The sequence below is a fragment of the Dendrobates tinctorius genome, unplaced genomic scaffold (assembly GCF_039654945.1).
Source record: "Dendrobates tinctorius isolate UK_male_01 unplaced genomic scaffold, ASM3965494v1 ptg000051l, whole genome shotgun sequence".
Classification (NCBI taxonomy): Eukaryota; Metazoa; Chordata; class Amphibia; order Anura; family Dendrobatidae; genus Dendrobates; species Dendrobates tinctorius.
The window spans coordinates 4,675,896-4,693,688 of record NW_027361719.1 but is presented as its reverse complement, the minus strand read 5'-3'; the positions used below and the strand labels follow the sequence as shown (position 1 = coordinate 4,693,688).

At 42.6% G+C, this 17,793-nt stretch overlaps 1 protein-coding gene across 5 annotated transcripts in view; it reads right to left on the bottom strand.

The window, feature by feature from the left end:
* Positions 1 to 17,793, bottom strand: part of SCN8A (sodium voltage-gated channel alpha subunit 8) — a 276,775-nt gene that overhangs the window by 31,655 nt on the left and 227,327 nt on the right. For all 5 annotated transcript variants that reach the window (XM_073576720.1, XM_073576716.1, XM_073576717.1 and 2 more), the window contains 2 exons: positions 8,785 to 8,922; positions 3,461 to 3,565 (listed from right to left, as the gene is read on the bottom strand). In XM_073576720.1, coding sequence (XP_073432821.1) covers positions 3,461 to 3,565; positions 8,785 to 8,922 — 243 coding nt within the window. The remainder of the gene's footprint in view (positions 1 to 3,460; positions 3,566 to 8,784; positions 8,923 to 17,793) is intronic.

The window sequence follows — 17,793 nt, the reverse complement described above, 5'->3', positions numbered from 1 at the left end:
CTCACTTCCGTTCCAGGTAGAGGTGGATGCTTCTGAGATTGGTGCAGGAGCTGTTTTGTCCCAAAAGGATCCTGTAACATCTAAAATGAATCCCTGTGCTTTCTTTTCCCGAAAGTTCTCTCCATCTGAACGTAACTATGATGTGGGGAATCGGGAACTGTTGGCCATGAAATGGGCATTTGAGGAGTGGAGACATTGGTTGGAGGGAGCTAAGCATCAAGTCGTGGTCCTCACTGACCACAAGAATTTGATTTACCTAGAGTCGGCTAAGCGCTTGAACCCTAGACAGGCTAGGTGGGCCTTGTTTTTTACACGTTTTGATTTTGTGGTTTCTTTTCTTACTGGAACTAAGAATGTCAAGGCAGACGCCCTCTCTAGGAGCTTCTTTGCTGATTCTCCTGTGGTGACCAAGCCTGCTACCATCTTAGGCGAAGGGGTAGTTCTTTCTGCCATCTCGCCCGATTTGAGACGTGCTCTGGAAGAGTTCCAGGAGGACAAACCTGAGCGTTGTCCCAGTGGAAAGTTGTATGTTCCTGACCAGTGGAAGAAGAGAGTGATGTCTGAAGTTCATTGCTCTGCTTTGGCTGGTCATCCAGGTATTTTTGGTACTAGAGATCTGGTGAGTCGGTCTTTTTGGTGGCCCTCCTTGTCTCGTGATGTCAGGAATTTTGTGCAGTCCTGTGGGACGTGCTCCCGGTCTAAATCGTGTTCTCGCTCTAGTGGGTTGTTGATGCCTTTGCCTGTCCCCAAGAGGCCATGGACCCATATTTCAATGGATTTCATCTCTGATATGCCTGTCTCTCAAAGGATGACTGTTATTTGGGTGATTTGTGATAGGTTCTCTAAGATGGTTCATCTTGTACCACTCCCTAAGTTGCCGTCTTCCTCTGAGTTGGTGCCCCTGTTTTTACAACAGGTGGTTCGCTTGCACGGGATTCCTGAGAACATTGTATCTGACAGAGGAGTCCAGTTTGTGTCTAGATTTTGGAGAACTTTCTGTTCCAAGCTGGGAATTCAGTTGTCCTTCTCCTCTGCTTTTCACCCTCAGACCAATGGGCAGACAGAGAGAACAAACCTGACCTTGGAGTCATATTTGAGATGTTTTATTTCTGCTGATCAGGATGATTGGGTTTCATTTTTGCCCTTGGCCGAATTTGCTTTAAATAATAGAGCTAGTTCTGCCACTTTGATGTCACCTTTTTTTTGTAACTTTGGGTTTCATCCTCGATTTTCTTCAGGGCAGGTGGAGCCCTCTGCCTGCCCAGGTGTTGACACTGTGGTGGAGAGAATGCACCAGATCTGGGACCAAGTGGTGGATAAGTTATCTCTCTCCCAGGAAAAGGCCCAGAGGTTTTCTAACCGACATAGGACCATTGGTCCCCAGTTTAAGGTTGGTGATATGGTGTGGTTATCATCAAAAAATATTACTATGAAGGTGGCTTCTCCTAAGTTTAAGCCTAGATTTATTGGACCTTACAAGATTTTGGAGATTATTAATCCGGTCTCTTTTCGTTTGGCTCTTCCTGTCACATTTAAAATCCATAATGTGTTCCATAAATCTTTGTTGAAGAGGTTTGTTGAACCTGTTGTTCCGGGGGTGGCACCTCCAGACCCTGTATTGGTTGAAGGTAACATGGAATATGAGGTAGAGAAAGTACTGGATTCCCGTCTGGCTAGACGGAGACTCCAGTATTTGGTTAAGTGGAAGGGTTATGGTCAGGAGGATAATTCCTGGGTCTCTGCCTCTGATATTCATGCCAAAAGATTGGTGCGTGCCTTTCATCGGGCTCACCCTGATCGCCCTGGTGGCGTGGTTGAGGGTTCGGTGACCCCTCCTCAAGGGGGAGGTACTGTTGTGAGTTCATTTTCCCCTTCACTACTGAGGACCGAGGAACTCCCTCTTCTGGTAAAGAAAGGTAGTGAGCCTGATTATCAAACACCTGAGCCTGATGATGAGGACTGGCTGAGTGGAGTTACTGACTGGATATAAGGCTGCCGACGCCCTTCTGCCCTGCGGGTGATTTCTCTGTGGGATCCTTGGAGACCAGTCTGAATTCCTGCTCTTCTAAAGCTAAGTTTTCTGCTCGGCTTTTTGCATTTGTGCTTTGACTTTGTTTTGCTTTGTTTTCTGGATTTCTGCCATTCCCTGCTGGGGTGTGCTGAATTCCTTTAGCTCTGTCTTCTGAAAATAACTGAGTGCTGATTTAGTTTTTGAAGCCTAGCTGCTTCAGGGTCTTTTTTCCATATCAGCTTGTTGGCTTATGTCTTTGATAGGGTTTTGGCAGATTGCAGACAGCAACCTTCCTTTCCTGTTCTGTTTAGTTAGCTTGGGCCCCATCGTTTGCTCAGCCTATCTTTCTATCTGTGTGAGTGTTTTTTCATCTTGCTTCACCGTTATTATATGTTGGGGGCTGCCTTTTACTTTGGGGTCTGCTCTGGGGCAGTTTAGATTTCCTTTTCTGTCTTTAGGCTAATTAGCTCTCCGGCTGTGATCGAGGGGTCTAGGGCATCGTAGGAACCCCCCACGGCTACTGCTAGTTGTGTTGATAGGTTCAGGGGTCTGCAATCTGATAGTTGCCAACTTCTCTGGTTTTCTGGACGTAGCTTCTATTTTTGTGTCTGCCGCCTACGGTGACTCAATCATAACAGCGTCCCTCATCCGTCTCCAAGTCCATCCCTGATTCCCTACATCCTACACTCCTCAGGAGGTCAGCTGCTGCGACACTAGGGTCTGTCCTAGAGTGATACCTGGCATCCACCTGGGTCAAAGTCTAACCACACCATCAGGGGCTCTAGTGAAGAACCAGGTGGTCACTTAGTTACACCCCTCCAGGCTCTCTCCAGACCGTGGCATAGTGGTTCCACAACCTTGTGCGTACCAATTAGATTACAGAATCTTTTACACATCATTTGTAAAAGAATCTAATTGATTTGTGGACATTCACAATTACAGAGTAAAATTATAGCTATACAGGGTCATTGTTTTTTATTGGCAATTTCCCCAATATTTGTAGCCATAAAAAATAAAAATATTCTATTAAAATAAAAAAATATATATTTTATTGTGAAACAATTCCAACATATCTGGTGTCCTGTTTCAGTATTTTTTGGTTAATTATGTATGGCATCCTGTCAACGCATTTGTCATTGGAGATTTGTCTTCGTGGCTATTTTCCACTTGGCACAACAGTAGGGTGTTATCTTATCATAGACACACCATAGTTTAAATCACGTATATTTTTAAATGTTTTTAATCATGTTCTTTATCTTGTGTCCTATATCTTAATAAAAAATGAATCTTTTCTTGGTGAATCTCGCCATATTTTGTACTCTTCTATGTCTTTTACGATTCATATTGCTTGTTGGAGTACTTGGAGAGTTGATCCCTATATATTTGTAGCGTCCACCCTACTTATTCTGTATGAGTTACTACAAAGGGACAAGTATGCAATTGTCTTACCAGTGGCCGGGGTATAGGCTTCTGTGGTTTCTTGGAACCCAATTTTTTCATAGCATTGTAATACTTTTTCTGTTCCTCTGTCATGAAGATATCCTGACCTCCAAAGTAAAGCAGAAAACATAACACTCGTTATAATCAGCATAAATGTGTTTCACTATTATTATCCATCCTGGAATCCCTCATATATCCCAATCTATCTAACTTACCACGTTGCTAAATATCAGCTAAAATGATCAAATTAAAGCTATAATTACACATTACAAATTTTGCCCTAAAAAATGCATCCAAAACATTCTTCATAAATAACACTGTACAGGTTAGAATGATGTTAATTATTTTCATTAAAACCCCTTTAAAGCCGTCTGGATAGCGTTCACTATATTTTGTCCAGGACTACCACATATAAACAAGTTTAATATAGATACCTACCTCTTGGGTATTGCACAAAACTTTTTATAAACTACACATATACAGTGGGTACGGAAAGTATTCAGACCACTTTACATTTTTCGCTCTTTGTTTCATTGCAGCCATTTGGTAAATTCAAAAAAGTTCATTTTTTTTCCTCATTAATGTACACTCTGCACCCCATCTTGACTGAAAAAAACAGAAATTTAGACATTTTTTGCAAGTTTATTAACCCCTTAATCTCCAAGGGTGGTTTGCACGTTCATGATCAGGCCAATTTTTACAATTCTGACCACTGTCCCTTTATGAGGTAATAACTCGGGAACGCTTCCATGGATCCTGGTGATTCTGACATTGTTTTCTCGTGACATATTGTACTTCATGATAGTGGTAAAATTTCTTTGATATGATTTGCGTTTATTTGTGAAAAAAAAAACGGAAATTTGGCGAAAATTTCGAAATTTTCCAACTTCGAATTTTCATGCCCTTAAATCACAGCGATAAAGTATGTCACACAAAATACTTAATAAGTAACATTTCCCACATGTTTACTTTACATCAGCACAATTTTGTAACAAAAATTTTTTTTTGTTAGGAAGTTATAAGGGTTAAAAGTTGACCAGCGATTTCTCAGTTTTACAACACCATTATTTTTTTTAGGCACCACATCACTTTTGAATTCACTTTGAGGGGTCTATATGATAGAAAATACTTAAAAGTGAGACCATTCTAAAAACTGCACCCCTCAAGGTGCTCAAAATCACATTCAAGAACTTTATTAACCCTTCAGGTGCTTCACAGAAATGTTTTAAATGTTTTTAAAAAAAAAAGAACATTTAACTTTTTTTCACAAAAAAATTACTTCAGGTCCAATTTTTTTTTTATTTTCCCAAGGGTAACAGGGGAAATTGGACTCCAAAAGTTATTGTGCAATTTGTCCTGAGTATGCTGATACCCCATATGTGGGGGTAAACCTCTGTTTTGGCGCATGGCAGAGCTCGGAAGTGAAAAAGCACCATTTGACTTTTTCAACGCAGAATTGGCTGGAATTGAGATCAGACGCCATGTCGCGTTTGGAGAGCCCCTGATGTGCCTAAACAGTGGAAACCCCCCAAATCTAACTCCAACCCTAACCCCAACACATCCCTAACCCTAATCCCAACCCTAACCATAACCCTAACCACAAACAACCCTAACACACCCCTAATCCTAACTTTAGCTCCAACCCTAACCTTAACTGTAGCCCCACCGTTCCGCGTGTGGCAAAATTGATAAAGCAGTTTTATTCTTTTGGTCAATACTATTATAGAGATACCTCATGTATATCATTTTTTAATATTTTGGAGCTTTTATACAATAAAAACAATTTTATATAAAAAATTTTTACATTGCTTTATTCTGAGAGCTATAACATTTTTATTTTTTCGCTGATGATGCTGTATGGCGGCTCGTTTTATTGCAGTACAAGATGATGTTTTCAGCGGTACCATGTTTATTTATATCCGTCTTTTTGATCGCCTGTCATTACACTTTTTGTTTGACGGTATGATGGTAAAGCTTTTTTTTTTTTGCCTTGTTTTTTTTAAGGGGTTCACTAAAGAGGTTAATTAGTGGGACAGTTTTATAGGGCGGGTTGTTACGGACGTGGCGATACTAAATATGTGTACTTTTATTTGGTTTTTTTATTTACATAAAGAAATTTATTTTTTGCAACAATATATTTTTTTCTTTATTTAGGAATTTTTAAAAAATATTTTTACATTTTTACACATGTTAATTTTTATTTTTTTACTTTGTCCCAGGGTGGGTGGGACATCACTATATAGTGTCAAATCACTGATCTAACACTTTGCACAGCACTGTGTCAGATCAGCGATTTGACAGGCAGTGTAGGAAGCTTGCGGGTGCCTGCTCTTAGCAAGCACTGACAAGCCACATCCCTGCAGGACCCGGAAGGACCCCACGGCCATATTGCATCAGGGGGCCTGCAAGGAGGAGGCTCTTGGAACAACGCGATCACATCGCGTTGTTCTGAGGGTCTCAGGGAAGCACGCACGGAGCCCTCTCCCTGCGTGATGCTTCCCTATGCCACCGGAATGCTGCAATCATGTTTGATCGCAGTGTGCCAGGGGTTAAAGTGCCGGGAGCGGTCCGTGACCGCTGCGGGCACATAGTGCTGGGTGTCAACTGTGATAATCAGCTGTCACCCGGCCGTGATCAGCCGCGCTCCCTTGTGACGTACTATCCCGTCCTTGGAAATTAAGTCCCAGGGCACATGGATGGGATAGTACGTCATATGACAGAAAGGGGTTAAAAAAGAAAAAAATGAAATATCACATGGTCATAAGCATTCAGTCCCTTTGCTCAAACACTCATATTTAAGTCACATGCTGTCCGTTTCCTTGTGATCCTTGAGATTGTTCTACTCCTTCATTGGAGTGCAGCTGTGTTTCATTAAACTGATAGGACTTGATTTGTAAAGAAACAACACTTGTCTATATAAGACCTCACAGCTCACAGTGCATGTCAGACCTAATGAGAATCATGAGGTCAAAGGAACTGGCCAAAGAGCTCAGAGACAGAATTGTGGAAAGGCACAGATCTGGCAAGGTTACAAAAGAATTTCTGCAGTACTCAAGGTTTATAAGGGCACAATGGCCTGCATACTCCTTAAATGGAAGATGTTTTTGACAACCAGAAGTCTTCCTAGACCTAGCCGTCCAGCCAAACTGAGCAATCGTAGGAGAAGAGCCTTGGTGAGGAGGTAAAGAACTCCAAGATCAATGTGGCTGAGCTCCACAGATGCAGTATGGAGATGGGAAAAAGTTCCACAAAGTCAACTATCACTGCAGCCTTCCATCAGTCGGGCCTTTATGGCAGAGTGGCCCAACGGAAGCCTCTCCTCAGTGCAAGACATATGGAAGCTCGCATAGAGTTTGCTAAAAAAAAACACACAAAGGACTCTCAGACTATGAGAAATAAGATTCTCTGGTCATAGAATCATAGAATCATAGAATCATAGAATCGTAGAGTTGGAAGGGACCTCCTGGGCCATCTGGTCCAACCCCCTGCTCAAAGCAGGATTCGTTAAATCATCCCAGTTAGATGTCTGTCCAGCCTCTGTTTGAAGACTTCCATTGAAGGAGAACTCACCACTTCTCGTGGCAGCCTGTTCCACTCATTGATCACTCTAACTGTCAAAAAGTTTTTTCTAATATCTAATCTGTGTCTCCTCCCATTCAGCTTCATCCCATTGCTTCTAGTCTTTCCTTGTGCAAATGAGAATAAAGTTGATCCTTCTACAATGTGACAGCCCTTTAGATATTTGTAGACAGCTATTAAGTCTCCTCTCAGTCTTCTCTTTTGCAAACTAAACATTCCCAAATCCTGCAACCTTTCCTCATAAGACAGGGTTTGCAGACCGGTCACCATTCTGGTCGCTCTTTTCTGAACTTGCTCCAGTTTGTTGATGTCTTTTTTAAAATGTGGTGCCCAAAATTGGACACAATATTCCAGATGAGGTCTGACCAAAGAGGAGTAGAGGGAAATAATTACTTCACGTGATCTAGACTGTATGCTTCTGTTAATACATCCTAGAATTGCATTTGCCTTTTTTGCTGCTGCATCACACTGTTGACTCATATTCAGTCTGTGATCTATTAGTATACCCAAGTCTTTTTCACATGTGCTGTCACTTAGCCCTATTCCTCCCATTCTATATATGCTTTTTTCATTTTTATTGCCCAGATGTAGTACTTTGCATTTCTCCCTGTTAAAAACCATTCTGTTAGTTGCTGCCCACTTCTCCAGTTTATTTAAATCTTTTTGAATCCTCTCTCTCTCTTCTCTAGTATTAGCTATCCCTCCTAGCTTTGTGTCATCAGCAAATTTAATCAGTTTACCCTCAATTCCTTCATCTAAATCGTTGATAAAGATGTTGAACAATACAGGGCCCAGGACAGAGCCCTGTGGTACCCCACTTGAGACATTCTTCCAACTGGATGTGCAGCCATTTACGACCACTCTTTGGGTCCGATCACTAAGCCAGTTATGAATCCACCTAACAGTTGCCTTGTCCATTCCTGGTCTGATGAGACGAAGATAGAACTTTTTGGTGATAATTCTAAGCGCTATCTGTGGAGGTAACCAGGCACTGCTCATCACCAGCCCATACAATCCCAACAGTGAAACATGGTGGTGAAGCAGCATGCTATAGAGGTGTTTTTCAGCGGCAGGGACAGGACAACTTGTTTCCATTGAAGGAAACATGAATGCGGCCAAGTACAGAGATATCCTGGATGAAAACCTCTTCCAGAGTGCTCTGGACCTCAGACTTGGCTGAATATTCACCTTCCAACAAAACATTGACCCTAAGCACACAGCTAAAATAACAAAGGAGTTGCTTCAGAACAACTCTGTGACCATTCTTGACTGGCCCAACCAGAGCCCTGACCTAAACTCAATTGAGCATCTCTGGAGAGACCTGAAAATGGTTGTCCACCAACGTTCACCATCCAACCTGATGGAACTGGAGAGGATCTGCAAGGAAGAATGACAGAGGATCCCCAAATCCAGGTGTGAAATACTTCTTGCATCATTCCCAAGACGACTCATGGCTGTACTAGCTCAAAAGGATGCTTCTACTCAATACTGAGCAAAGGGTCTGAATATTTATGGCCATGTGATATTTCAGTTTTTCTTTTTTAATAAATTAGCAAAAATTTCTACATTTCTGTTTGTTTTCAGTCAAGATGGGGTGCAGAGTGTACATTAACGAGAAAAAAATGAACTTTTTTGAATTTACCAAATGGCTGCAATGAAACAAAGGGAAAAATTTAATGGGGTCTGAATACTTTCCGTACCCACTGTATACTTATAATTAAACAACTAACAAAGTAAATAATCAAAATACTTATCTTTTTCTTTTGTTGATTGAAGTTATCAATGATGACACCAATGAATAAATTAAGAGTGAAGAAAGAGCCAAAAATGATAAAAATGACAAAATAAATGTACATGTAGATGTTGTCTTCATATTTTGGTTGCTGTGTGACCTAAAAGGTAAAATGAATATAATTATTGTAAGGTGAAGTACTAAATCAAACTGAAGGCATAAAGAATGTAACAGAGCCATACTATATCATAAAACCACAAAATCCAAAAGAACATGGTAACATATAAGGCTATGTGCACACGCTGCGGATTTGTATCTGCGGAACCGCAGGTAAAATGACCTGCCGTTTTACCTGCGGCTTTCCCCTGCGGTTTATCACCTCTACAATGGAGGAGATGGTAAACCGCAGCAGAACCCGCAGAAAAGTAGTGACATGTCAATTCTTTCTGCGGATTCAAAACCGCAGCTTTTCCGCAGTTAAAAATCCGCAGCATGTGCACAACAGAATGTAAATCACATAGGATAACATGCTACTGTACATTGTCTGCAGAACTGCTGCAGATCCGCTGTGGCCAAAACCGCAGCGTGTGCACATAGCCTAAAAGTAACATAAACTGTATTTGAATTTATAACAAAGTCTCTGTTTATATAGGCAATAGAACTTGTATCGCTGTTATTATTTTTTTTCTTTTCATAATCAGTAATGTATGTGAATATGTGAAGCTTAAAAATATATCATAAGGAAAGCAGCATCTGTGCCACCCTGCATTGGCCTGAAGTTCCCCATTCAGTGGTTCAGCAGATTCACTAGATATCCTCCTCAATCCTCCTTGCTATGTGTCAGCAGTGGAGAGGTGTCACATATGGAGAGCAGTAAGGAGAGTTTAGCACTGTGCTGTCACGGGCGGATGAGCTTGTTGATTGTTTTTGGCTTAGCTATGCCGATGATAATGGCCAGTAGAGGGCCACAAGTTATGTTTGCTGCACTGCAGCTAATAGCCGGCAGAGGGGAGCAGTCACAGGAATTTAAAAGAGGACTCCAAGCAGGTGACTGGTCGTCAACTCTGGTGATAGAGATTAGGGAATCTTTAGAAATTCGACTCCTCAAGCCTCAACATATTTTTCCCCAAAATTAGATTTCCGGCGATTCGCAACACTGCAAAGCCTCCAATTACCCTCTAAAAGATGTATCGAATGTCATGATCATGTGTGTCAGGACGCAGATGTTTCCGCAAGGCGAATCCATGTGACACACGTGACCCTGGATACACCGCCTCCAGTGGGGCGCATTTAAACAATAAAACGTGCAGGTGGATACGCCGCCTCCACCTGGCGAATTTGGGTATTACACGTTATACATACAATCTGGAAACCCCGCCTCCAGAAAGGCGAATTTAAATAATAAAGGGGGAACCTGGGAAACATTAACAATGGTGGGCCCTGCGATAGGGAATGGGGGACGTGGAGACCTCCTAAGCTCCCCTGAGCCAGTGTCCCTGCACTCCTTACATTCCCTAAACAGGCTCCGCACCTGTCGCCGCACGCGTACCTTAACGCCCTTGCTCACCCTGACCCTAAACCCTCACTAGGGAATGGGTCGGTGCGGAGACTAATCCCACCACTGCACTAATAACACACATGAGGATAGAGACAATACAGGGGAAACACCACTTAGCTTTGCTCTGTTGCGTGTGCTCCTAGCAACAGAGCCCACCACCTGCGTGCGTCTTCTCCTCCACCCGGATCCATCACCATAACAGGATCCTTCACCTTAGTGCAGCCTTGGAGCAGAGTCCACCACCAGTTGCAGCTGCTTAGAACCAGAGTCCCAAGGAAGAGTTCAGCTTCTGACACGAAGTCGAGCATGCTTGAGTCCAGCTCAGCGGCCAAGTCCCACATGGTGAGTGCCACTCTCCATAGTTGCCACTCCACCAGCCCATGCAGACACTTCCCGCTGACACCATCACTGCGACCCCACCACGCCATGCAAGCCCTTCGTCCGGACACCATAGCTGAAACACGTCCCCCCTGGCTAAGCTGCGCAGGACTCCTCACCAGCTCCATCCTTCCTCCAGGCTCTCCCACTCAGAGTGAAAACAATCTCACAATATCACAGGCAGTGATTGCACACCCCTAGCACACCTTTAAAGGGTGTCACACCTGATCCATAATTAAGTGCACAAAAACCTAAAGTGCAATACCACAACCACCACCGGGGACAGTCAAGACACCTTTGAACTCAACCAAAGTAAAAAAAGTTCACTTTGTGCTTTTAATACCGCCAGATCCAACACTGGATCATGACATCTAACACTCTGATGACTCCTAGGACTATACAGAACCCATTCTAGGCTCTTTAACACAAACACAGCCATATAATGTCAAAGTGACCTCAACGTATATGGCTACTGGGAAACGAATAGTAAACAGCGGTAACCTACATCCTATTTAAGAACATTTTAATAACACAACATACAGACAGATTTTCATGCTGTAAAATGCAAAAACTGTAAAAAAAAATGTATCAAGTTTTGGGGGCATATACCTACCATGCTGGTGTTTATACACAGGCGATATACACTAAAAATGCCATAGGCTTTGACTAACAGTGGTCCAAAAAACAACCCTGTTTGGGAGTAGCAACAAGTCCGTTGTTTGAAAAATGAAAAAGCTATGGCTTTTTAACGAACCTTCCAAAAATTATTGCTATTCCCAAAGAAAAGGATAAGTGTGCTGTATGGAAAGAGAAGCAATGGCTATTAAAAGCCATCCAAAAATTATCCATTTTTCGGGGGCAGTTTCAGCTTTATTTACCTTATACGGGGTAGGGTTTTAGCAGAGGTTCAATATAGTTATACTACACAATGTACAGGCAGGAGATGTGTGTCTGTCTATCGGCTGTAGCTACAGGAGCACTTGGCAGTCCCAGCAGCCCTAGTACAGTATAATTATAATACAATGGATAGGCAGGAGATGCCTGGCTGTGGGGTAATTTGAAACACAATTGACAGGCAATTGCTATAGCTGATTTAATCAGCTGCATCAGCTATAGATAGATTAAAATTGGCTCGGATCCATGACTGATTCATTTTACCAAATGTAAAATTTTCCACACTGGTTCCAGGACAATCTGATTCCCATGGGAGATAGAGCCACTTGCCACAGATTACCATCTCTTACAGTACACTGGAGGATGGACAAGCCAGTGAGCCCACTGAAAACTTGGTCAGTTCTAGCTTTTGGTCCAATCTGCTGACCCAGAAGTCCATGGTGTCACTAGCAATTTCACACTGTAAAGGCCCCTTTACATTTAGCGATGCACCAGCGATCCCGACCACGATACGACCCGGTCAGGATCGCTGGTGCATCGCTAAATGGTCGCTAGTGAGCTGCCACACAGGCAGATCTCACAGCGATGCAAAAGCGATACAGCGATACTTACCTTTCAGACGAGGCGATCCTGACGTCCTCCCGTCCGCGTCCATGCGTTGCTCGTCGGCGCCAGCAGGAAGCCCAACAGGAAGCGCCCAATGAGAAATGGAGCTGCGTGGTTTCGCGCGATCAGCGACAGACAGCGGGGGAGCCGGTCAGAGGTAAGTATCACACATAGCGATATCGCTAGAGGTATCGCTGCTGCGTCACCAGAACGGAGATGCTTTATCGATATTGCTTGCGATATCGCTATGTCTAAAACCCCCTTTAGCCTCATCCCCTGCCTGCATCTAAAACACTTCTTAATAGCTCCAGGGCACCAATTAACATGTAGAACTTGCATCTTTATGAACGTTTTTCCAACATCTATGAAGGGGTTGACAGCATCACAGTTGTCCATACTGATAAAATTAGTAGCCTCTTCAAAGGGTCTCAGTATTCAACATACCCGTCATCAGCTGCCAATGGCAGTTTTTAAAGTATCCCAACCTCCTGTTTGCTTGCTGCATGATAAAAACAGTCACCACTTTATGCTGCTCTCGCAGATGCTCCAACATATGAGATTTTGAATTCCATTGCATTTCAACAACGCAAATCCGGCGGGTGCTCTATGCAGACCATGTTCTGTTTTTGCAAAGCCTGGAGAATTTGTTTCTCCAAGTAAGAAACACATGATCAAGTATGCTGTAATAGGATGGATAGACATTTATTTGGATACACAGATGGCGTCACAATCAAAGAATTCTGTTGTATATTGCCTCGAAATAGTGCAGAGCTGTGCAAAAATGTCACGACTTTTGGAGTTTTCATGCCAGTTTTGACAGGCTCTGACAAAATGGAGGGGCGTGACGCTATAGCTTCTCTGATTTATGATGAGCAGTGGCTTCCTTTACACCAGAAATCTTACTCTTTTAGTAAAATTTGTGGTGGTAGTCAGATGCTTCTGATGCATTAAGAAGTTTTGTTGTTTTAAAATTCCCTTGATATATCTGTCAATGAGTTCTAGTACAATTTCTGTTGCATGATAAGTGCATGGGGTGGCAAAACTACTAGTAGTACGAAGTACATGACTGAGTTTTCTGGAACACATCTAGACCTCTAGGGAACTTTATCTGTTCTGGGAACCTGAGTCCAGAAGTCCAATGTGTGTTTTTAATCTAATACTCCTGTAAAATCTTGTCAGGTCCTGTTCCAGTTGAATAGAATCTAAACTGGAGGTCAGACAGAAAGATAATCGTTATCTAATACCCTAATTTAGGTGGGGGAGAGGTATAGGGCACTTCATCAACATTAGTTTAAAAAACAAAGCTGGTTGTTTCCCAAAGCTGATGGAATCATGGAATCTTGTATTGGAGATTGGGCCCCAGGATCTTGCTGTGGATGAGTCTTGTCATCTATGCACCTTGTTGTTGGTAGAGTCATCTGTATCTCTGTGGAAATTTTCCTGCTTGCGTTGCTGAAGAACTTGTTGATGTTCTTGAATCAGTTTTTTTCTTGAGGTAATGCAAGTTGGAAGTGGAAAGGTTGCAATGCAAGATAGTCCAGATGGTGGATAAGTAGCCCCAATCAAGTTCCAAAGAAATTCAAGATGTCTTGCAGTCTCAGGGTGCATAAGTGTCAGTGAAAACGATCTTTTGACATTTGAATGAATAAATGAAATGAAATTATATGATATGGCATGAGACCCAGGAGGACCCATTGTTGACACAGAGACATAAAAAAGCTATACTGCAGTTTGCCAAAATGTACGTGAGTAACCCAAAATTATTCAAGAAAAGTGCCTTGTATAAAGATGAGACCAAGATAGAGCTTTTAGGCGAAGCAAATCGTACTACTAATTAGCGAAAACGGAATGAGGCCTACAAAGAAAAGAACACAGTACCGACAGTAAAATATGGTGGCGGGTCAAAGATGTTTTGGGGTTGTTTTGTTGCCTTTGACACTTGGTGCCTTAACTGTGTGCAAGGCATCATGAAATCTGAAGATTAACAAAGAATTTTGGGTCGCAATGTAGTGCCCAGTCTCAGAAAGCTGGCTTTGAGTCCTTGGTCATGGGTCTTCTAGCAGGACAATGACCGCAAACAAAATTCAAGAAGCACCCAGAAATTGATGCCACAATGCATTGATGCAGTAACTGATGCAGAAGGAGCCCCAAACAAGTATTGCATTTACTGAACATACATTTCAGTAGGGCAACATTTCGAATTTTAAAATAATTTTTCAAGCTGGTGTTATAAAGTATTCTAATTTACTGAGATAATGACTTTGGGCTTTCATTGGCTGTAACCCATAATCATCAAAATTAACAGAAATAAACACTTGAAATAGATCACTCTGTTTGAAACGACTATATAATATGAGTTTCACTTTTTGTATTGAAGAATTGAAATAAATTAACTTCTTGATGACATTCCAATTTTGTGAGACACACCTGTGTATATGCACACATTCACAGTGAGTTAAATAAGTATTGAACATGCCACCAATTTTCTAAGTAAATATATTTCTAAAGGTGCTATTGACATGAAATTCTCAGTAGATGTCGGTAACAACCAATCCAATCCACACAGGCAAATAAATCAAGCCATAGATGTCCATAAATTAAGTTATGTGTAATAATGAGAAATCACACAGGGAAAAAGTATTGAACATGCTTGCTGAAACTTATTTAATACTTTCTACAAAAGTCTTTGTTGGTGATGACAGCTTCAAGACACCTCCTGTATGGAGAAACTAGTCGCATGCATTGCTCAGGTGTGATTTTGGCCCATTCTTCCAATCAAACACTCTTCAAATCCTGAAGGTCCAGTGGGCTCCTTCTATGAAGTCTGAGCTTTAGTTCATTCCATAAATTTTCTATTGGATTCAGTCAGGTGATTGGCTAGGCCATTTTGGCAGCTTTATTTTCTTCTCTGAAACCAACTGAGAGTTTCCTTGGCTGTGTGTTTTTGTCATTGTGTTTCTGAAATGTTCACTCTCATTTCATCTTCATCATCCTGGTACTGTAGATGGTGGCAGATGTTTTTATCAGGAATGTCTCTGTACATTTTTCCATTCATCCATCCTTCAATTACTTGAAGTTTGCCAGTGCCGTATGCTGAAAAAGAGCCCCACACCTTGATGTTCCTACCTCCAAATGTCACTGTTGGTATGATGTTTTTGGGTGATATGCAGTGCCTTTTGGCCTACAAACATGGTGTGTTATATGGAATCCAAAGAGCTCAATTTTGGTCTCAGCTGACCGGAATATATTCTCACAGTATTTCACAGGCTTGTCTAAATGTGATTGAGCAAACTTTGAAAGCTTTTGAACATGCTTTTTGTTCAGCAAAAGAGTCTTACATGGTGAGCTTGCATACAGGCCATGGAGGTTGAGTGCATTACTTATAGGTTTCTGAAACAATTGTACCTATTGATTCAAGGTCTTTCTGTAGCTCTCCACATGTGGTCCTTAGTAGAGATGGGCGATCCCGAACAGTAAAGTTTGGCATCCATACCGAACACCTACTGTTCGGGCACGGACACCGAATACAGACTTCACCAGGAAGTCCATGTTACTGTTCGGGTTCAGCTGCCCCAACACCGGGTGTTTGTCGCGCTGTCAGGTGCATGACAGCGCAGCAAACATTGTTTCTGATCGGCGGGGAAACCATCCACGCCGGTCAAAGAGCCACGGTTCCCATGCTGTCAAAAGACAGCGGGAGCACTTAGCTGTGAAAGGAGGTATAAAGTTTACCTCCAGTCACTGGTGCCAGCTCATGGGACAACAGCTCCCATTATCCGACACCTGCTGCCACTAATAACAGCGAGAGCAGGAGCAGCAGATAGGAGTATTCATCTGCCACTGCTGCGCTGTAAATAAATAATAATAAAAAACAACGTGGGTTCCTCTGTATTTTTGCTAACCAGCCAGGCAAAACTCACAGCTGGAGGTTGCAACCCTCAGCTGTCAGCTATCAACAATAGAGGGGTCCACACGCTGTTTTTTTTAAATTATTTAAATAATAAATAAAAAAAAAAAACGGTGTGGGGTCCCCCCATTTTTGAGAACCAACCTTGCTAAAGTAGACAGCTAGGAGCTGGTATTCTCAGGATGGTAAGGGGCCATAGATATTGGTTCCCCCAGCCTAAAAATAGTAGCCTTCATGCTGCTAGTGGGGATCTCACAGAGGTCACAGCAGTTCAGCCCGGTAGGGAACGGAGCCTCAGTGACCAGATGTAACCTCGATGACGTCACCACCGGTCTCTTAGGCCGCGCTTGCACCCTCTCAGTCACCAGTGGTTCTCAGCCTGGACAGTCGCATTTTGGCACCGCCCAGGTTGAAAACTGTTTATCCCCCAGACATGGATTACGGCGTGAGACAGAACGACGGAAAGGTATGGTATATTGTTGCTTTTTTATTTTACAGGAGATCGAGGGCTTCGCTTGGATTAGGCATTTAACTAAAAATGGAAAACTGTGTTTAGTCTTATTTCTAATAAAAGACTTTATTCTGGCTGTGTCTTTATTTACAACTATAGGAATAGTAATGCATAGGTGTCTTATAGACGCCTCTCCATTACTAACCCATGAACTTGATGTCACTGGTTAATACAAAGGTGATATCAACCCCACAAATATTACCCCACTTGCCACCGCTACAAGGCAAGTGGAAAAAGCCGGGCAAAGCGCCAGAAGCCAGAATTGGCACATTTAATAGATATGATATTGGTAGCTGCGGGCTGCTATTTTTAGGCTAGGGGGGGGGCAGTATCCATGGTCCCTTACCAGCCTGAAAATACCAGCCCCCAGCTGTCTGCTTTAGCGTGGGGACCCCTCTAGTCTTGCTAACTAGCCTTGCTGAAGTTGACAGCTGAGGGTTGCAGCCCCCTGCTGTGAGTTTTGTCTGACTGGATAGCAAAAATAACCCCCGTTTTTTTTAAATTATTTATTTACAGCGCAGGAGCGGCTAATGAAAATTCACATCTGCCGCTCCTGCTCTCACTGTAATTAGCGGTAGCAGGTGTCAGATGATGGGAGCTATAATCCCATCAGCTGACACCAGTGACCGAAGGTAAGCTTTATACCTCCGATCACAGCTCAGCGCTCCCGCTGTCTTTTGACAGGGTGGAAACCGCGGCTCTCTGACTGGCGGGGATGATTTCCCCGTCGATCAGAAGCGGTGTTTGCCGCGCTGTCACGCACATGACAGCACAACAAACACTCAGTGTTCGGGCAGCCGAACCCGAACAGTAACACGGACTTCCTGGTGAAGTCCATGCCCGAACAGTAGGTGTTCGGTACGGACACTGAAGTTTACTGTTCGGGTTCGCCCATCTCTAAACACAAGTAAACACAAAATGCAGTTTAAAATGCAGGTCTTTATTATTAAGGGAAAAAGAAATCCAAACCTACAGGACCCTGTGGAAAAAAAAAGTGATTGCCCCTTACACCTTAAAACATTAATTAACTGTGGTTTACCATATCTTTGGAAAGCTGTGTTAAAATTCCCTAGCCCCATGCAAGCATGTTTACTGCCACACCTGTTCTCAAAAATCACTTAAATAGGACCTGCCTGACAAAGTGAAGCAGACCAAAAGATCTTATAAAGCTAGACAT